Source organism: Cololabis saira, chromosome 8 (assembly GCF_033807715.1).
Source record: "Cololabis saira isolate AMF1-May2022 chromosome 8, fColSai1.1, whole genome shotgun sequence".
Classification (NCBI taxonomy): Eukaryota; Metazoa; Chordata; class Actinopteri; order Beloniformes; family Belonidae; genus Cololabis; species Cololabis saira.
This window is the reverse complement of record NC_084594.1, coordinates 28,222,600-28,244,216: the sequence shown is the minus strand read 5'-3', so window position 1 is coordinate 28,244,216 and position 21,617 is coordinate 28,222,600. Positions and strand designations below refer to the sequence as shown.

General features: G+C 39.7%; 3 protein-coding genes across 3 annotated transcripts; 2 read left to right on the top strand and 1 right to left on the bottom strand.

Annotated features, from left to right (window-relative positions):
- Positions 1–4,628: 4,628 nt before the first annotated feature.
- On the bottom strand, positions 4,629–8,124 carry endou (endonuclease, polyU-specific). Its single transcript, XM_061728601.1, has 9 exons — positions 8,019–8,124; positions 7,774–7,896; positions 7,258–7,380; positions 6,197–6,356; positions 5,894–6,099; positions 5,693–5,806; positions 5,497–5,603; positions 5,267–5,409; positions 4,629–4,986 (listed from the first exon to the last, which is right to left on the bottom strand). The coding sequence occupies exons 1-9, from the start codon at positions 8,074–8,076 to the stop codon at positions 4,872–4,874; spliced, it is 1,149 nt and encodes a 382-aa protein (XP_061584585.1). The 5' UTR covers positions 8,077–8,124; the 3' UTR covers positions 4,629–4,871.
- A 4,565-nt stretch (positions 8,125–12,689) lies between these two features.
- On the top strand, positions 12,690–17,239 carry tsfm (Ts translation elongation factor, mitochondrial). The gene is made up of 6 exons (XM_061728600.1): positions 12,690–12,837; positions 13,517–13,669; positions 13,786–13,914; positions 14,027–14,149; positions 14,701–14,782; positions 16,639–17,239. The coding sequence occupies exons 1-6, from the start codon at positions 12,790–12,792 to the stop codon at positions 17,031–17,033; spliced, it is 930 nt and encodes a 309-aa protein (XP_061584584.1). The 5' UTR covers positions 12,690–12,789; the 3' UTR covers positions 17,034–17,239.
- Positions 17,240–18,318: 1,079 nt separating this feature from the next.
- myl6 (myosin, light chain 6, alkali, smooth muscle and non-muscle) lies at positions 18,319–21,526 on the top strand. Its single transcript, XM_061727581.1, has 6 exons — positions 18,319–18,432; positions 18,672–18,699; positions 20,079–20,222; positions 20,511–20,684; positions 20,844–20,921; positions 21,163–21,526. Exons 1-6 carry the CDS (start codon positions 18,427–18,429, stop codon positions 21,189–21,191), a joined length of 459 nt encoding a protein of 152 aa, XP_061583565.1. The 5' UTR covers positions 18,319–18,426; the 3' UTR covers positions 21,192–21,526.
- The last annotated feature ends 91 nt before the right edge of the window (positions 21,527–21,617 follow it).

The following is a 21,617-nucleotide window of genomic DNA, read 5'->3' as shown; positions in this document are numbered from 1 at the left end:
AAGCTCCTCCTCCCACTCCCATCCATTCCTGTCACTCTGCTGAAGCAGCGCGTGGCCGGCCCGTGGCACGGGCCCGCCGGAGCTGCACTTGTCATGTGTATGTGGGAGGGTGTGTGTGGGTGGGTGTGTGTCAGGGAGATGAACACACAGAAATGGTCCAGACAGACAGCAGAGGCCCTGCTTTTGTTGTTTTGCGGCCACTAAATCCGCAGCACGTTCGCATTGAACGGTGGGGAGACGCGCTCAGCCGCCTGAGCCTAACTGTATGTGACAGCTTGAAGTTGCATGTGAGCAGGTGTTTGCTCCATCTCCTCTTGCTGCCATGCATCCCCTCGCCCTGCTGAGATGGGCTGTAAAACAAGTTTTTCTCTCCCAGGAGGCTGCTCTGACCAGAAGGGGTAACGCTCACTTGAGGTGTGCAGTTATATGCGCAATATGACTTTAGGGATTCATTTCCACTCTTCCGCAGTGGTATAGGCCTATATGTGCTCAGTTTATGGATTTTGTAACATAACCTATAATATGTTCACGGGGCCCGCTGCACATTTCTTAAACTTGCAAAATTGTCTTTAATTCTTACTGATCAACTAGGCAAATCGTCACTTTCATTGTGAACACTCGTTACAGCATTCACTAAACGTGACGTGGTGTTAAATCAACAAAGGCCAACTATGGTTGAAAAACTTTCTTTAGTAAAACGTCTTCAGCATGCAGTGATGAAGATAATCAAAAGATCTGGTTCAAATTTCTAGATATTCCAGTAAGTGAACCTTATGCTCAAATTTACTTTTCTTTTTTTAGCAGTGTTATTCATGTTAAAATTATATTTAAAATGCACTGGTGGCGTCTCAGAAGGCTAAAGTGGATGGTGGGTTCACTTCATGGTCAATCTATCTAACAGTGTGAGACAATGCAATTAATGTACAGACAGTTTGAATGACAAATTATGTTTAAAGCAAAATCAAAAATGCTCCCTGACCCAATACAGAGGTTCTTTTCAATTCAGGAGACTCGTTACAATCTTAGAGGTGTCTGCAATTTCACAGTACAAATAGCTAAAAAAGGTATGAAAAGGAGATGTGTCTCCATCACTGGAGTTAAATTCTGGAATGATGCCAACATAAATTTAAAAACATGTCATTCTTTTGTTGTATTTATGAAAATGGTTTGTAAAGCTATTTTTGAAATTTATAAGTGCAATTGACCATCTGTAAATGTTTCTTTGCTTTTCTATTGTTTCTTTGCCTTTTGTTGTTTCTTTGGTTTTCTGGAGGTCGGTAGCCAAAAATAGAAAGTTGGTAATATAGGATAGGCTTTTATAAGCATTTTGCTTCAGCCTATGCCTTTTCAGTTATTGTTCAACACATTTTTTTGGTTTTGTATGAAATGTTAATGCTGTGTACAATGTTTTTTTGGTGTTGTTTTGTGTTGCAATGACTGAATAAACTTCATTCATTCATTCATTCATTCATTCATTCATTCATTCATTCATTCATTCATTCATTCATTCATTCATTCAGTTTCACATTTTAAGAAGCTATTTCCAACACGTTGCCCTAACAACCTTGGATTTTGATCAGGTCTGTTCAGAAATCGCTTTATAAATAAAGGCATTCTTAATTAATCTAATGCAGCGCGTTGGTGCCCATTATTTGGCATGGATTGCGTTTTTAAAAACTGCGTATAAGACAAATAACAATCACTGACTGCAGGACTGATTCTGGTATCTGGGATATCACTCATTCAGAAGCATTATTCTGAATTTATCCTTCATGAATGACAGCCTATATGCATTTTTGTAATGTGATGCCTCCAAATTGTAAAACTATGTATGATATTTTTATATTTGATTGCCTGCTCTAAATATTTTTAGCACTTCCAAAGGGATACATTTGAAAATGTTCACAAACTTTAAGACACCAGGCTTTGATAATATCTATCCATCATGTTTCATCCAGTTCAGCTTCACAATCTTAGCAGGTCACCAGTCCACTAATATGCTGATTACCTCCCCTATTACACTGACAGATTCACATGGAAAAATGCACACACTTATTATAATTGTTGTGGAATGTATATAGAATATACATAAAATGTAGTGAACGCCCTAGTCACTCAAAGTGCTCCTACCATGAAGCTTTACATAGGTTACATGGTTATTCACAAACTCAAACCTTATTATTCTTGCTCCCAGGTCATTCAAATGCCAACTGTCTTGCCTGCTGCATTTTATTTGCATCTTCTTCTGTTTTATTCCACACTTGAATCCTGAAATGTGAATTGCAATCGAGGGCTGCCTGCATCCTTTGAGTGGAACCAGCAAGGAATATAATAGCTGCGGACCTGTTCTAAGACCATGGTAAACGCTCCAAATGCCTTTGCAATAACAAAAAATAATAAATGCCAATCATTGTTTTGCCTTAGAACTACAAATTAGATCCAAACAAACTTATGAATTCACATGATTTTCATGACAAAATTAATCTTTGTATGGTTTTATCTTAAATTTAGACGTGCTTTCAGCATTAATTGTTTTTATCCTACTATAATGTAAGCGTGTCATGATGTCCCCCATTCTTTCTGTTCTGGCTGCACATGATGAAGCCCCATTGCAGATGGTCTTCTCTTAAACAGTCTGTGGCTCAGATGTCCATCTTGTTCCCTCGGCTGCTCTATCTCCTCCTTACCTTTCCTCGCCATGCTTGTGAGACAGGAATTTAGTTCACAGCTATTCAAAATAAACGATGGACAGATAAAACTTCACTTCAGTACACACACCCACGCACAAATATGACCTTCCTCTCAATTCCCAGTGTGTTTGTGTGTAACATTGGGGGACATTGAGTTTTGTCCATCTGTCATACTAGAAGTCCTCGGAGAGATGTCGACACCACAGAATGAAGGGTGTGTTGGAGTGTGTTTGCATATTTGTTCGAGTGAATGAGGACAGACTTCATGTGCAGCAATTAAAAAGTTTTTGTACATTACGAGAGCAGGCGATCTCAAATGGCAATCTGAGGTCCCTTCAGCTGTGCAAGATTGTTTCTCACCCTACATATGTCTGTGTCCACTTCGAAATCAGTCCCAATGGCAAGAGCGATGACAATACGGTCATCACATTTTTCAGAAAGCAGACAAAAATAGGCCAGAGAATGAATGTTGCTCTGTATTTCATGGTCCCCCATCAACTTTAGAAATGGCCAGCATCTGAGCCAAACTTAAACCTCCCTCCGGCCCAGCTCCGACCCCAGGGAGACAGGGGTGATGTTGACCATGTGTCCCTCTACTAACCATCTCAATGATGGAACCATCTAGTGAGTTAAACTGACGCCCTCCTCTGCATGAACCCCTAAAAACCCCCTTAACCCTTTCCTAAACCCTATGTTGGCCCCCCTGTTGTGCGTGCTCATTGGCTGACCGCCTTCAGGCGTCCCTTTTCCACGGGTCTATTGTTTGGCCCCATAAGCAGCTTTGTTTCTGCATGTGCAGCTGGGATAGCCCGCTCAGCCATTAGCCACAACACGCTAAAGGGAGAGCGGGATAATATAATTACAAAACAAAAGTCAGGTGGCTCACGAGAGCTGCAAGGAGAAGCCCATTTGGGAAGACATGAGAACACACTGGCGGGTGGCCAGCCATAATTTGATTATGAAGTTGTGTGACGGACAAAAGATACAATTGAATCTTTTTTTTTCTTTTATTTGCCTCCCTGTGATTTAATTTGATTCTACAGGGGTTTTCAAAAAAGGGGGCGGTGTGAAAAGAGCAAAGATTTACTCTTCTAATTCCCAGAGTCACCAGCTCAGAAAATGTAATATGTCCAGACAAAACAGCAGGAGAAATTTCTCCCTCAGCTAACTTTATTCTTCTTCTGCTGTAACACTTTGACTGCTTGTGAGGCCCAAATAAGATGAATCACTAAAGGCTGAAGTTTTCCTCTTAACTGACTGGTCTTGTGCTCTCGCTCTCTCTTTTTTCATGCATGAATGCTCGCAGACCGGTGAACAATAGGATCAGTGGCAGATCCATCTCCTGTAATACTTTCTTTAAACAGGGCAGCAAGTGTTTCCCCCTGTTCTGTCGGCAGACCAGAATTTATCCTGTTAGTCACCCTAGATGAGTGAAAGAGTAAAATCAACCCCCATCCCAGCTGGACACACACACACACGCAGAAGGATGCACCCATTCACACAGGCACACACGCTCACAACCACACACTGGGGAGTTAAAGACACACACACACATGCACAGCTTTACTGACAGCTGATAGAACAGGTTCAGCTAGTGCTACTGTTCAAAGCAGGTCAAGCAGAATAAGATCTGTTCATTTCTTTTTCTTTCATGAGTTCAAATACAGCATTTTGTTGTTTTTTTATGCTTTGTTTTGCTCCAACATAAGACAATAAGCAATTGTGCCCAATGCACACTTGCTCTTATGACTGACGGGTCAGTGTCAGCATTGTGCCAGCTCAGGGTGTGTAAATGCCCATTTTTTGCCCCATTAGGCACAGGCTGATCGTGGCCTTAAGGGAGAGCCCCACTCCCGTGCTCTGTGAAAGTCCTCTGGAGGCTTTCGTTGCTGATTAATCTGTCCAACGCGAGAAAAGAAACCAACATTAGAAGATGAATCGGATTTGCAGATTGTTCGCCTTTATTGCAGCATGTATTGAACTAATTTATGCTGATGCGCTACATTTTTGTCACCTCATACATTTTAACTTTTTGAAGTAAAAAAAGGTTGCACATAATTTGGAACTCCTGATGTGTGCGATTCTTTGTTGGAAAACATAATTTTTTTAAAATGTATGTCAAAGGTGTTATGAAACACGAGCAATCTGCTCGGTTTCTAGCACATCGTGTGGCCCATATTTTTAGGGAGATGCAGGGAAGGCAGAACCAATGTATTTCTTTCCATTCCCATAGGAAGAGTTGTTCCAGGTGTAAGTTTGGATAATAAGCGGCTTTCCGCCCAGGCTGAGGTGACACCTATGGATGAGGGAAATCAAAACAATAAAAATCATGAGTTTACATACAAGGATTTGCTCAGGCATTATTTAGCCAGATTGCAAAAATTTCAGCCAGGTTCCAAAGAAGGTTCAAAAGTCCATTCTTCACTGTTCACAGAATAAGAGACTGTTCTCAAGTCTGCTGGTATTAGGCAAGACAGCAACCACGGAGACTCTGCTTGGGATGGAATTTCATTTCATTTTGCCTCTGCAGACATCTCACTGATAATTCACATTAAAGGACGCGTGTCTTAACTTACCGTTTGCCAGGCCGAGTAATGTAGCAGAGGCTGTACATAGCAAAGTCAAACTCCGGACTGCAGCCAATGATTGCTGAGCCCACCTGCTTGTAGTAGCCGTCCCACATGAATTGCATCCCATAGACATCAGGATATGTAGTCCACTGTCCACAGGAGAAGAAAAACATATAAAAATGACTTCAGAAACCACAACATATAAGAACATAATGTGTTTCATTGTAGATGCTCACAGGGCCGTTGAAGTTGTGGCTGTAGTAGTTCAACTGTCCGCTCTTCTCCAGAAGATAGAACTGGATCCAGTTGTGGAAACCAGACACCTTTCCTCCCTTGATCTCTCCTATTATAGAATGTAGGTGTTTTTATTTTGTATAATCACAAAGAAAACATATTTACAACTATTTAAAAAGACGTCTGTGTTGTTTTGACCTGCAAAAATGTGCTCAAAGCCACTGGAGTCCAGCTTGTTGTTGTTGCGGGAGTACAGACCAAACCACATCATCTTGAGGTCCTGAATAAATTCCGCCTCTGACTTATAGATCCCTTTAAATGAAGAAAGACATCCACTGCCAACACTGGTGAAAGTATTGCTGAATTTGTGCCGAGGTTAACTACACATAGACGTATTACCCTTGGTTTGGAGGAAAGCAAACAGCTCTCTGCCCAGCTCAGTGTTGGACATGGTTTCACTGAGGAACTTGTCCTGCTCAGCCAGCTGGTGAGCGTCCAAGTCCTCCGGCTGTCCAGTGATTCTGTTGTAGTTGTCCAGTACGGCCAGCAGAGTGGCATAGGTGGGCCGGGAAAAAAGAGTAGCCTCGTCCAGGTAGGTGAACAAGCTTGAAGACATTATAAATGAGTGTGACATGCATACATTCAGATAGAGAAGAATAAGAGCCATGGGAAAGTGCTGTGCAGATAAAAGAGACTCCTCACGGGCCAGAGGACAGATCGTTCTGGGAGCCAGTCTGGGAGTTTGACACCAGAGCCTGGGTGTCAACGATCAACTCTGAGGCTGAAGCCTTGTTTGAGTCCAGGGCATAAAGTGTCTCAGAAAGAGCCTTGATTTCAGAATCAGTCACACCATCCGAACCATCTGTAGGACATAAGAAACATGTGCACACATGTCGTCTTGCATTATCACTTATCTGCAGCAGTCTTGAGCCTCTTTTACAATAAAAAAAACAACCACAACAAAAAAACAGTAATAAGAGTGTGTGGTTTTGATGGAGTTACACAGCACTGCAGCGACACCTACTGGTCATATTTCAAAAGATTTGGCCATAAGAGGCTTCTCATATAACAAAAAAATAGAGGAACATAGTTAAGATCGTTTTCTTAAATAAAAGTACAACAGCTGAACTGTTAAAATACTCTGTCGAGTGCAGGAATACAGTTTGGGTTTTTTTTCTACAAAAACAATATTAAAGTGTTATTAGAAAATAAATAAATAAAAGGCAAAATTGTTATTTTCCAGTGAATGGGCTCTTTCCCATGGTCTAAAACAGCTGACTGAATTAGTCATAGTGTTACAGAACTTGTAAATGCTCTACACGTATATGAAGCCTTTCTTTACCCTTTATATGGCAGTCAATAAAACACTTGAAATTTAAAATGTTCAACTCTAGAGGGTAATTGGAGAATATTAGGAGCTCTATTAACATTCTAGCTTCTTTTAATAATCATAGTTGTACTGAAGTTACCAAATATGGTCACTTGCCTTGTAAAGGGTTAACCTTGTATATATTTTACAAAACTTGACAATATGATTCTTCTTTCTACAGATATTAATTTCTGATGTATTGCTATGCGAAAATATAAATGGCTTTTTGGACACATTCATGGTCATATCAGGGACTGATGATCACACAAGCCCTCACCACAACCCTTATACAAGCTTTAGATTAACAAGCTGCACATTTTTTCTACATGTTTGGGGCATACGTTTTGTTTAATTCTTGGTGTAAATCACACGTTTTCTTAATGTTGTCACTGACCCTTGCATTCTTTGGCGTAGTCTGGACAGCAGTCATTGAAGCGCTCACAGGGTGTGTTGCACTGGCAGGAGTAATTGTGGTCTGTTCCATAACCACACCGACCACGACAAGAGTCCTGGGTCTCTGGAAAGAGGCAAGACGTATTGGAGAATATCAAAGGACCTCTATTAACATTCTAGCTTCTTTTAATAATCCTAGTATAGGTAGCATAGTATAGGTTCTACCAAATATGGTCACTTGCCTTGTAAAGCGTTAAGGCAAGTATACATTTGACAAAACTTGACAATATGATTCTTCTTTCTACAAATATTAATTTGCATGTATTGCTTTGATAAAGTACAAATCTTTTTTTTGACACACTGATGGTTATATCAGGGACTGATGATCACACAACCCCTCGCTACACCCCCTTATACAAGCTTTAGATGAACTAGCTGCACATTTCTACATGTTTGGGGCATACGTTTTGTTTCATTCTTGGTGTAAATCACACGTTTTCTTAATGTTGTTACTGACCCTTGCATTCTACGGTGTAGTCTGAACAGCAGTCATTGAAGCGCTCACAGGATGGGTTGCACTGGCAGGTGAAACTGTTGTCTGTTCCATAGCCACACCGACCACGACAAGAGTCCAGGCTGTCTGGAAAGAGGCAAGACATATTCCAAATAATGCCGATTTACATGTTTTTTTTTGTACTACAGTAAAACATAGTTATGGTAAAGTTGTGCCATGCAGATAATAAACTAAAAAAGATGTCTTACTGCCATATCCCTGGCAGAACAGGGTCACACAAACCAGAAGGACAGCGGTGGTCTTCATCCTGGATCAGCAGTGACTGAAAAAGGGTGAGCTGACTGTTATCATGGCGTTCCTTTTATAGCGACTGTCTGCCAACCAATCCAAACACAACCACCTGAAAACTAGCCAACCCCTTAATCACAAAGTACCTTTCTTTAATAACACATTCAAAAATCTATCGCTATATGAAATATTTTAGTTTCTCAACCATGGCCTGAAGGAACATTGCATCATTATTTGACACCTCCAAAGAAAAAGGAGGTTTTTTTTCTTTTCTTTTTTGGGAACCAACTCTGAGTTCACTGCCACTGCAAGTTTAGACTTACAGTTTTGTAGTTTTTTTCAAAAAATAATATCAGTTCCATCATATTATCAGCGAAATGTTTATTTTCTATCAGTTTGTTTAATGCAAAATAGTGCCAAAATCTATTTCAAGTACATCTGCCACAGGACATTTGTTATTCCTCCCACCAGAGTGACCACATGTTGTTTTTCTCATGGGGTCCATGTATCTCAGACTCAGAAAAAAAGAGAACAGCTCATGCTTCAGTGTTGGTGATCAGGCCGAGGTCACACACACCCCGATATAACAAACATGCAAAGATTGCTCAACTGCCAAAATCTATACTCTTATCACAGAGTTTTAGAGACATGGAAACTATACAGGAGTATGCCAGAATTAGAGGACATTTTATGTTGCACCCATAAAATTTCAAATAATCCACACGGAACAAATATAATAGCTGTGTAAATTATACTTCTCCTGAAACAAAATGTAAGTATAGTTGTAGAAAAACATGTTCCAAAAATATTATTTAAAATGCAAAATATGATCTCAAGAACCTCCTAAAATAACATGTCGGTTTTAATCATTAAAATACAGTATGTTTCAAATACAACTCTCTTGTTGATATTTGTCTCTTGTAATTTTTAAAAGAATTAATTTTGTCATCAACATATTTTAGATAATAGTAATGATGCAGTAATGTTCTGTCATACAGCCATGGGTGCAGATCCCGGGGGGGACGGGGGGGACATGTCCCCCCCAATTTCTGAAAAACATGAATTGTTCCTCCCAATAAAAAGACCCTAAATTATTCAAAATTGAACAAATGTATTTTCAGACTTAAAGGTTGAATATGTAGAATATTTATTAAAAATATATTTCTAAAAAAATAATACATCCACGGTGCGTTTTGAGGTGTACAGAATGAAAGTATTGCTACTCCATAAATTTTTGGTTTTTTAGTCTGAATTAATATTTTTAAAATTTTTTGACGGGCTCGACAATTACTTTTTGTCAACGTTCTGTTTACATTCTACGCTGTTTTCCTGCCTCCTCCCGGTCGTATGCGTCTGTGTTCAACGAAGCCTTTTCAATAATCAATTGGTGGATCAATGGATTATCATATACCTGTTAGGATGGGTAATCCTTTACTAATTTATAGCATGGTATGAGTTGCATATTGGTAAAAAAATTTAAATTAAAATCACGTTGGTGTCCCACCCAATCCTGACATCGGATCTGCACCCCTGCATACAGCCCACGAGCAACCCTCATACTAAAAACTTTTCAGCATGGCAGAGGAAGAAGAAAAATAGTTAATCACGTCACACACAACTGTTTTGTTTTTAAAGTGCTTCATTAATAAAGTAAAGTTGAGAGAAAAAATGACCCTCTTTACTAATCGAAATGATGTGATAAATCTTGTTTTAATACAATTTTTAAGATACCTGAGTATTTGTATCAGGGTTACACTAAGCACATCTCACAAGCTGTGCATTGGATGCTTCAAATGTTTCAAAGTGTTTCAAAGTGTTCTGATTGTTTATTGAATTATTTTCTCAAATACATGACAGAAAATTATAAAATAAAAGATAGATTTTTTGAGGGTTTGATGTCTAGACTTGTCCTCCAAGTCTGGAACGACTAATAGGCTGTTTTAACTGATACTCATATTAATATTTAAAAAAAAAATTGAACAAGAACAGAAAAAGTGACATGTTTTGTTTTTGAGGGATTGTTCTGAATTTAAAAGAAAAACAAAATCTTATCTACCTCAAATTACAACAATCTATAAGCCAATAGTAGTAGTTTTACTAGTATTTTTTCTGTCTGCCTGTCTGTCTGTCTGTCTGTCTGTCTGTCTGTCTGTCTGTCTGTCTGTCTGTCTGTCTGTCTGTCTGTCTGTCTGTCTGTCTGTCTGTCTGTGTGTCTTTATCAGTATTAGGGACTGATATGTCTTTATTATTCCTGAAGATCAATTTTTTGTACTGCAAACCACACAGAGACAATAATTTGAGGTTAATACCATTCCGGTGAGTATATGAGACCGACAAAGGGACAGTCCTGACCACCCGCCAGGACTGCATTCACATTCACCAGCTCCATCCCTCCAACTGCACCCCCCTCCTCCTCAGCAGGTTTCTCTGCAACTTCACACCCCAGAGGCCCCACCCCCATCCCCCCACACCCTCTCTATTCTGGAGAGAGACGTTAACAAGATATTTAAAAGACTGAAGCCCCGCAAAGCAGCAGGACCGGACTCTGTCTCCTCATCCACCCTGAAGCACTGTGCCGACCAGCTGTCTCCGGTGTTCACGGACATCTTCAACACCTCCCTGGAGACATGCCACGTGCCAGCCTGCTTCAAAACCTCCACCATCATACCTGTCCCCAAATAACCAAGGACCACAGGACTCAACGACTACAGTTCGTCGCCCTGACCTCTGTGGTCATGAAGTCTTTTGAGCGCCTTGTGCTGCCACACCTCAAAAACATCACCGACCCACTACTGGATCCCCTGCAGTTCGCCTACAGAGCCAACAGGTCTGTAGACGATGCTGTAAACATGGCCCTGCACTTCATCCTCCAGCACCTGGACTCCACAGGAACCTGTGGATCTGTTCGTGGATTTAGCTTTGCCTTCAATACCATCATCCCAGCTCTGCTCCAGGACAAGCTCTCTCAGCTCAACGTGCCTGACTCCACCTGCAGGTGGATCACTGACTTCCTTACTGACAGGGGGCAACATGTGAAGCTGGGAAAACATGTCTCTTACCCTCGGACCATCAGCACCGGATCCCCTCAAGGCTGCGTTCTCTCTCCTCTGCTCTTCTCCCTGTACACCAACAGCTGCACCTCCAGTCATCAGTCTGTCAAGCTCCTGAAATTTCCACTCTGCAGAGAAGGTGATTGCCTGCAGTCTTCCATCTCTCCAGGACCTGCATGCCTCCAGGACCCTGAGGCGTGCAGGAAAGATTGCGGCAGACCCCTCCCACCCCGGACACAAACTGTTTCAGCCTCAGGACCAAAACCTCAGGCCATAAAAACAGTTTCTTCCCGACTGCAGCTGGCCTCGTCAACAAAGCCCTGGACCCCCCTCTCCCCCGTCTACCACAGACAGTCCCCCCACTCTACGTTACATTAACGGAAAGACTCCACTTATGACCTTATGCGTCACATTAATGCACATCCTAGGCAGAGGTGTCAAAAGTATTCACATTCATTACTCAGGTAGAAGTATAGATACTAGAGTTTAAAAATACTCCTGTAGAAATTGAAGTATCAACTCAAGTTTTTTACTCAAGTAAAAGTATATAAGTACTCGTTTCAAAACTACTTAAAGTATAAAAGTAAATGTAAGGGGGGGAAAGCCATTAAGGACAAAAGCCATTGAAAATGAATGCATCTTAGTATAATGCAAACATATTAAAGAACCATATATGTGTACTATTGAGCATTAACGTGTGTTTCAGAGAGTAGAAGATATGATGACTAGTTGCCTATAAGTATTGTAATTTGTAATTGTAATTGTAATTGTACTTCAGAGGCATGTTATCATTTATCCTAACCTTTATTGGAATGTACATCAAAGTTTAGTTGCAGGAATCTGAGGGATGTAAGAACAAAACTGGACAAGAACATCTGAAACAACCAAATTCACTCTATCCGGACGGCGCAATTTAACTGGATAGTTTTTTTTTAAAGGCCGAAATGAAATAGAGTAACGAGGCTGTTTTTAAAATGTAAGGAGTAAAAAGTACAGATAATTGCGTGAAAATGTAAGGAGTAAAAGTAAAAAGTCGTCTGAAAAATAATTACTCCAGTGAAGTATAGATAACCAAAATTTCTACTTAAGTAAGGTAACAAAGTATTTTTACTTCGTTACTTGACACCTCTGATCCTAGGTCACCTTTGTACAGACTCATTACTCCAGCACTTTAAAACCAACATGTTGTATATTTTTTCTTTTAATATTATTTGTTCTTTTGTATTGCACCAATCACCACAACAAATTCCTTTGTTTGTGTTAAACTACTTGGCAATAAACTTCTTTCTGATTCAGATTCTTCTGATTCTGATTAACACCAGTCATTTTCAAAAACAAGTGGCACCAGGAACAAGTGCATTTTTAAGACTGTTTGTTCTGCATATTGACTGCCTTCATTTGAAACCATATGGAAGAAAAACCAAAACATTAAAAACAGTGATTCGGAGCACTGCATTCAGATTTCGCGCAAGATATTGCAGAATGTTCTCGTGGAAACTAAATTATTTCAACAAGAATTCAGTAAATGCAGTTTTCCTCCCGACCTCTAGGCGGCGTGGAGGGGGAACAAATCTCTTTGCACAAACCTTTTTGTCCCTGAACGTCTTCCGTCTTTCCGCAGCGTGGATTTCAATGACATTCATTCAGTTTTCGTAAGACTTCTTTATTCTAGGTTTTAAGGATGTTGTTATCCTTTTTATTCAGAACTGTTTTAAGAGATGCTGCAAAGGTGAGTGTGTAAAATTTTATCTGTGAATTTTCACCTAAGATTAGTCTTGTCGTGAGTTGTTTTGATTTTTAACCGTCAGCCTCTGTTTCTGATCTACCAGGCAACATTATTATTAGGGCACTTTCTAATTATGTTGCTGCTACACATTTATTTTTGCTTTATTAGTGGAAAAACGCCCTGTAATCTGCAGAATTATGTGACATAGTATGGAATATTGGTCTTACTTCAGCATGATTTCCTTTTTTAATTTCACTGCATAAAATAAGATAAGATAAGATAAGATAAGATATTTCCTTTATTAGTACCACAGCGGGGAAATTCGCAGTGTACAGCAGCAAAGGGGATAGTGCAAAACAATAGAAATAATAATAATACAATAATAATATCCGAGTATGACACACTATAAACAGTACTGGTAGCCTAACCCAATAATAATAAAAAATACTGGTATATAAAATAAGATACAGACGGATATTTAAATAATTGCACGTTGCAGTGAATGATATTGCACATCATTTTCCAGTATGTACATTTATTGTCAGGTTGTTATGTATGTGGTCTACTGGGAGCAGTGCTGGTTGTGTAGTCTCACAGCTGCAGGGAGGAAGGACCTTCTGTAGCGCTCCTTCACACATTTAGGGTGAATGTAGTTCAACTTGATGTTCATCATGTTTTTCAGGGCAACATTTGCCAGCATGTTAAGTGTTTTCACTCAGGATCTCAGCTGCTGTCAGCAGACAAAGCCCTCCTGATGAAACTGCGGAAAAGCACCGGCTACACTTTCATTAACTGCAAGAAGGCGCTGGAGAAGTTTGATAATGACATCGTACAGGTAAACCCCCCTCTCAAGGATTTACCTGCACTCACCTGCGGTACAGTGTGCACAGATTTTATTGTTATTTGAAAGAACAAGCCATAACTTACTGATGTCATTTGTTAACCATCCAGGCTGAAACCTGGCTACATGAGCAGGCACAGAAGGAGGGCTGGAGTAAAGCAAACAAGCTGGAGGGCCGAAGAGCCAAAGAAGGTCTCATTGGTCTGTTTGTTGGGGACAAAGCTGCAGTGATGGTGGAGGTAAAGGGATTTACTTGCAGCATCACTGTTTCCTGAACTCTCTGGTAGATAATTGCTTGATCACTTTGCACATTAGTATTCATTTGGCTTTGCTCATGTTTGTTTGCTGCAGGTGAACTGTGAGACAGACTTTGTCGCCCGCAATGAAAAGTTTCAGCAGCTGGTAAAGGATGTGACCTTTGCTACTTTGGCTCACCATCGGAATAAAACGCAACGCCAGGAAGGATATGTGAAGGTAAAGATGCCCACTTGGGAAAGGTTGAGCACACTTTATTTAAATGGTGAGAGTTTATAAGAGGAAGTGCCAATAGCAAGGCTGTGAAAGTGTTAATCAGGTTCTTTCATAACCCTTATTAGTGCTATACAACCCCTAGTTCTATGGCACTGATTAGAACGCAAACTACTCATTAAAATGTGTGACATAAGATGCATTTGACTGTTTTGTATATTTCTGAGGGAAAAAAATATAGTATTCTGATCACTCCAGCAAGTAAAGAATGTCAGAGGAGCGATGGATTTCAAATATCCATAAATCCACTTTTTAAGCATATTTCAAGGATTAGTAGTATCACAAAGAGGAGCTGTAAATGGTTTGCATTTATAGTTCATCAATACTTGTAGTCAGCATTGAAACTGTAACATCTGTGCGGTCTTAATGCTGCCACGTAACTGCATGGCCTTCAGATGGGGAAAGAAGGCATATACATCCCTGTACTATTCTGTGTAGCATCAGTAACTCAGGACCCTTTGTTCTACTTTGTCTCGTCTGATATAAAATATTTTCAGAGTTTCCTTGCGGGAGATGAGTTGAGCAAACTCAGCACAGGGGAAGGAACTTCACTGGCCGACCAGGTGGCTCTCACAATAGGTCAGTAAGTTTACTTTTCTGAAGAGACAGTTTGTCTTAAAACTGACTGAATATATATATATATATATATATATATATATATATATATATACAATTTCCATGTATTTCCTATCATGACAAGCATTTCTAAGGAATTGAAGCTTCTTCAACCATATACATGAATCTATAGTTCATTTTTTTGGTCAATAATTATGGAAGTCAAGCGAAAAAAAGTAATATATGAGAGAGCTGGTGAATTCATATAATGGTTATTTACCATGACAGGTGCTTATTCTCAAGTGTGAAATGATAATATAACTTCTAGATGTGGATAAAGACATCTGAAGAAACAATTTAATCATTTTGTTACTGTCTTCATTACCTTATAGTGGCTATAATTATCATTCGTTGAAGGAAAATATCAAATAACAACATGAAAGGGTTCATTTAAGATTATTAATGTACATGAAGGCATCTTTACAGTTTTATCTCATTGTTAAGCAGTCAAAATACATATTTCTCTCTAAACTGGCAGATGTTCACAGGGAAGATGCTCTTCTTGTGTGAGCTTATGCTTTGGTCAAGTAATTAGGCACCAACTAACTTCTCAGTGCTGGTTGATTGCCAGTACCAAGAACAATGATTGTCCATCTCTGAAATATTATCTACAAATGTCACTATTGAATAACTCTACCCCTGTCCTGTTTTACTGGCCCTATGTGTTGACACTCAACTTTGCTGAGGATTGATTCTGCTTTAATTATTAGTGGTCTCACATATGATGCTGAAAAGTCAGGCTTTACCATCTACATAAATGGCCGAGGTCCACTGAATGAAAACTAAGCAGAGAAAAATGCCAAACACACAAACCTCCCTTTGGTCTTTAATTTCCTAAATGTTATACCTTTAGTTTTCTGTAGGATTTTTAACTTTGGTTTTACACACAAGAAGTATAGGAAATATGCAACAAAGCCTGTTAAAACACTGTTATTTTACTGCATATAAAAAGTTCCAGATGTTTTAGTCCCACAGAACCATCAGGGAATGACCCCTGAAAACCGTTTGGAAAACAGACACTTTTAAATATAACTAGGTGTTTGGATTTAGCATCTTTCTATCACTGTCATGAGAAAGCTGGAGCCGGGCGGTATGCTTTAATTTACAGAGGTTCTTGTTGGAAATTGACGAATTGCATTGAATACTTTGTCTCCTAGATTTACGGGTGAAAATAATTTTAGTGCAACAAGGGTTAAATGTTTGCTAGTTGCTACCCATGACAACATAAGTAACACTACCATATATATTCTGATAAAGAACTGTAATCTTGTCCAAATATATTCAGATTGACTTTATTCTTGACATTTTTAAGAATTGGCTTGAACACACTCCTCACCTGCTTTTCTAAGTCAGACCAGGTTTTCAAGCTTTTATTTGAGTTGAGGCTTTGCTTCATGAGTTTTCACAGCATAGAAATAAGGTGCATATAAGTACCAAGACCCCTTATTTCCAGACAGATGTTAATGTCCATGGTCCCCTGATCCTTCAGTCTGTTGTAAAGGTCCCTGTCACAAGCAACCGTATACAATTCAATAGTTGTTATACTCTTAATGTGATGGTAGTGAGAGCCATATTGAATTATTTAACGGACCATTAATGTGGGTTCATTCCCTCTATAAGGGCTGCCAGCGTTAACGTTTGACGTGCCAAAAATCGACTGTTACTGAAGATGCTCAGCAGTCCTAAATGACTCAATTTGCTTTAATATACCCATCTCCGAAAACAACATTAAAATATGATGAGTGAGTGATTGTAGCACCACGTTGTAGCCACTAAACCTATTGTCATTGATTTTAACAGGCTTCATTATTTCTTCTCAGGTCGCCTTGGAGAGAACATGTCAGTTAAGCGGGCGGTAGCGGTGGGGGTCCCAGCTGACTGGCACTTTGGCTCATATGTACACGGCGGTGTCGGTGGCCAGAATGAGGTGGCCATGGGCCGATATGGTGCTCTAGTCGTATTTCAGGGAGGAAAGGAAGGAGAACAAGACATGCTGGGTCGCAAGCTCGGACAGCATATAGTGGGAGAGGCCCCCCTGTCCCTGGGCAACATGGATGATCTCCCCTGTGGTGAAAGTGAGACACGTCTCCTTCCTCAGACTTTCCTGTCAGACCCCAGCAGGACTGTGGCCCAGTTCCTCGCGGGCAAGCAAGCTCGGGTCCTGGACTTTGTCCGATTTCAGTGTGGCGAGGCAGCCGGTGAAGAAACAAAATGAAAAGGAGAATTTAGAAGAATTTCTCCAGTATGTTTAATATGTATTAGGAGGAATTTCAAGTGCTCATTTATTGTTACAACTTCAGTTACTCTGCATCATCATGAATTTGAAAGCAGAAGGGCCTGATGGAAATTACAAACTCAACAATAAAAATGATTCTCCTAAAAACGTGTCCCTTAGTATTTGACTTAACTGTATATTTACTTTTCCTGAACAAATCTTATATTTTTGACAAGGGCTATAGTTTTCATCAATTTCATGGTCGGCATTAAAGGGACAGTTGCACTTCAACTGCAAGACTATTTCAATGCATCTCTCTTTTTTTTTTTCAAGTCATACATAATTACTTCTGCATTTTGAATGATAGAAATAAATTAATCACTTCTATAGAGGTCTATTTAGAGTCATCACCAGAAAAATAACTTATTTGACCATTTTCACCTGTTTCAAGTAAATTTTCACTTGAAATAAGTAGAAAAATCTGCCAGTGGGACAAGATTTATCTTCTCATTACAATCAAAAAAATCTTGTTCAACTGGCAGATTTTTCTACTTATTTCAAGTGAAAATCTACTTGAAACAGGTGAAAATTGTTGTTTTTTCCAGTGATGAGTCTTGTTTTAAGTGTAATGAGATTTTTTTTTTACTAAAATGAGACATTTTAAATAGAAATAAGACAAATATGTTTGTTAAGATTTTGAGTTTTTGCAGTGATCCATTTTACTTATCCTGTGAAGGACAGAGTCATATTGATAAGTTCAGAAAAGTGTTTTTTATTGTTGTGTTTTGATGTATTTGATGTAAGCCCAGTGGATATTTAAAGCTTACAGAAGGCTGCATTTAACTGCTGCTATGTCATTCCTGCAGTATTTCTGCAGGTGTTTTGGTCAGTGCTCTTATTTGTAATAATATATTATATTATTTGTATTCAGCACAAATTATCTATGATAAAATCCACCATCCCCCCTGATTTTTTTTTACAACTCGAGTACTGGTTTCTATATATTAACCCTTCAAATCGTGGGGGTGTAGTGTAGCACGTAGGACGTCGTACTTCGCCCTGAACGAACTCTGAAGGCTGATTTATGGTTCTGCGTTACACCAACGCAGAGTTTACGCCGTAGGGTACGCTTAAGGCTACGGCGTAGGCTCTGCGTCGATTTAACGCGGAACCATAAATCAGCCTTGAAGCTGCAGCCTCTGCAAATACGCGAGAGACGCTGCTCTGAAATCTGGTGATTTGATTGGCTGCTGCTGCACAACCCGCGGTGACGTCACCGGGGGCGTGTCCTTGCCGGAGCTAGCTCAGCAGCGTCCATCATCATCCAGCTCCATCTGGACTCCACACCAGATTAAAACCCCTCGGCTGTGCGCGCACTGTCTTCTAAACAGCAATGATGGTAAGCCCTGCTGATACGATTATTGTAGAAGCCAATTTGTCAGTTTTAGAGGAAAATACAGTGTCATATTGGAAGTAAAGAGGCGGTGGATGCCCGGGACCAGCTAACGCTAGTCTCCTCACTGCGACACTTTATCCTCTAATGCCTGTTTATTCAATACATCTTTTTTTTTCTCGGTTACACCATTTAATTTGAATTCTCTTCTTTTATTTCTTTCTTTCTTGACTTGCTTCAACCAGTCTGACTTTACAGAGGATCAGATTTTGGGTAAGTTCTCGATTTACGGTTATCAGAAGGGCTTTTAAGAAATCTGATGACTATTATGTCAAAGTAATGTCATTGGCACATTCTTGAAATAGCTTTATGACTTCTGACTTTGTAGCTCAAAATGTGCACGTGAGAACTGCTGGATCCCTGCAGGTAAATGATGATAAACCGAGCTGAGAGAGAGGATATTAAAACATTTAACTGTGTGAAATGTACACGTGTGTTGCTTGAAGGCTGAATCATATTTAATACAACTTTTGAATAACCTGCACGTCGATGGGGACAATTTCCATTGTATTTGTGTGAAGTGTCAGCAGTCTTTTAAGAGGATTTGTGTTAAGCAGTTGAACATTTAGTGAATTGGTTTATGGTCCTGACTTTACTGATCTGTTTACAGGCATGGAAAGCTGCTTTTTAACACAACACAATGTGCTTTACTCCACCTACCAGCCCATCAGTGCTTTTCCATTTCAACAAGCACCTGTAAAGACAGTCATTTCTCCAACTGTGCCCTAACTCCACTGTCTACAAGTAGTCTCACCCAAGTAATGCAGATTTAGTCTTTTATGCATAACGCAGTATGTTTTGTGTTGTCCTTAAGACATGTCTGCGGACGACGACAACACAAGGACGCTTCATGATACCCTCACTGATGGCCTGTAATACTGAAGTGTAGTGTGCATATTTGATCACACTGATCTGGCCACCTGCATCAAATGTGAGATTAATTGATCCTTGCGTTTATCTTACCGTATTTGTATTTCTATTCCAAATCAAAATAGCAGCAGATCCTTATCCTGCCAGCTGATAATCTATAGCAACATAACTGACTCCAAAGCTCATCTCAAGATCTGTTTGTGGAGGTGCAATAGTGAATATTGATTGGCTTTTAGAGGTAGATCTAGCCAGACTTGCAGAAAATACTTAGGAGACCACTTTTTATAAGCTGCCCAACCAAGTAAAATCATACAAATGTTTCTCTGATCACTGTTTTTACCATCAAAATGACCAGGCTAGTGCATGTTTCAACAACTGTCATTACATGTCATAATATGAAAATGACTTGTCAGTTGGGGAAATGACATCATCGGACATGTGCAGAACTAATTTGCTTTTGAACTCTGATATGACACCGACACACAGATATCATGTCAGGATACCTACCTATCCAGCAGTGTCAGGGACGACTACTGCTGTAAATATGCGCTCGCTGGTTTGTGTTAACAGCTTTAGGCAAATCAAGATATATCAACTTCCTTCAATAAATGTTTTATCTCTGGGTTTGGAAGCTCTTTGGTAAATGTCTGCCCATAGAACTATGTAGCCTTGTGTAAACTGCACATCTGAACTAGACTTGTTGATCTTTGTCTCTCCATTAGAGTTCAAGGAGGCCTTTCTGTTGTTTGACCGCACGGGTGAGGGGAAAATCACCTACAGCCAGTGTGGGGATGTAATGCGAGCCCTGGGACAGAACCCTGTCAATGCTGAGGTGCTCAAAGTGCTGGGAAACCCCAAGTTAGAAGGCAAGCCACCGAATCACCCATCACAAATGACATGAGCCAATTGCAACCACAACTTCTTAAGATACAACCTAAAAGAACGAGTATACATGCTTATGCTAAGATGACTTGTGGTGGGAAGCATGTAGAGTAATCACATCTTTAAAGCACTCGAGGTTTCTACAGAGGTGTATAAACCATTATGAAGTACACAAAGTCCTTATCATGAAGAAAGAAGCTTGAAAAAGTTGTGAGATTGTAAAATAAACCTTTTGTGAAGAATTAATTGAGTTTTATATTTACCCTCAACAGAGATGAACCATAAAATGCTGGATTTTGAGCAGTTCCTCCCCATGCTTCAGGCCATCGCTAAAAACAAAGACCAGGGTTCTTTTGAGGATATTGTTGAAGGCCTGCGTGTCTTTGACAAAGAGGGTAATGGCACAGTGATGGGAGCAGAGCTGCGTCATGTCCTCACCACATTAGGTAAGGCCTACAAAATACCAAGGCTGTGCAAATAAGGTCTTATAAGTCAATGGTCGTCTTTCTTGTCACATCTTGAACACCTCAGGCGGTTATCTGTAGCAACAACCCTGCTGTTGTGTCTTGTGTGAAAATTAGCTTAAAGTATTTTGTGTGCTTCAGGTGAAAAAATGACAGAAGAAGAAGTAGAGACTCTTTTAGCAGGACATGAGGATGCCAACGGCTGCATCAACTATGAAGGTAAATCACTGTATAAATAGAATGAAAGCACATTTCGTTAAATGCACAACGTTGTTGAATGAAAAATAAAACGGTTCTGACTGTTTATAGCAGTGCAATTCTTTGATTCTTTACATTGCACGCCGACCAACTGGTGTTTGTGTTTCACAGTTATAGATGGTTACATTATATGTTTGATTAGAGAATGAGGAAATGTCTAAACTCTCATCTACTAACGCTGAGTTTCTCTGTCTCTCCTCAGAACTTGTCCGGATGGTGATGAGCGGTTGAGGATTTAGGATACACACTTCACGCTTTAATTTAAATTATGAATATGATTCTTTTTTTCTTCTGTCTTGACCTCTCATCCATGTCACTTTACCTCCAACAAGTCTGTATTTATGTTACTGTATTTATTTATTTATTTATTTTAAGTGCCTTTTTTGTCTAATGTGAAGAAACTTTCATTTTGTTCCAAACATTTTTCATCCTTGCAGGCACAATCAGAAGTGACGGGTTCACCTTTGTCACCTGTCAGTCATTCCCAGTCTTGTTTTCTTTGGATGGATATGATAATGTCACATTCTTCACTTATATGTAATGAATTAAAAATATATGGTTTATTAAGTGTCCAGTGGTGTTCAAGTCTGTTTTTACATATTCCCGTTTTTAAAATATTTGGATATCTGGGAAACACTTGATGAATATATAGAAAAA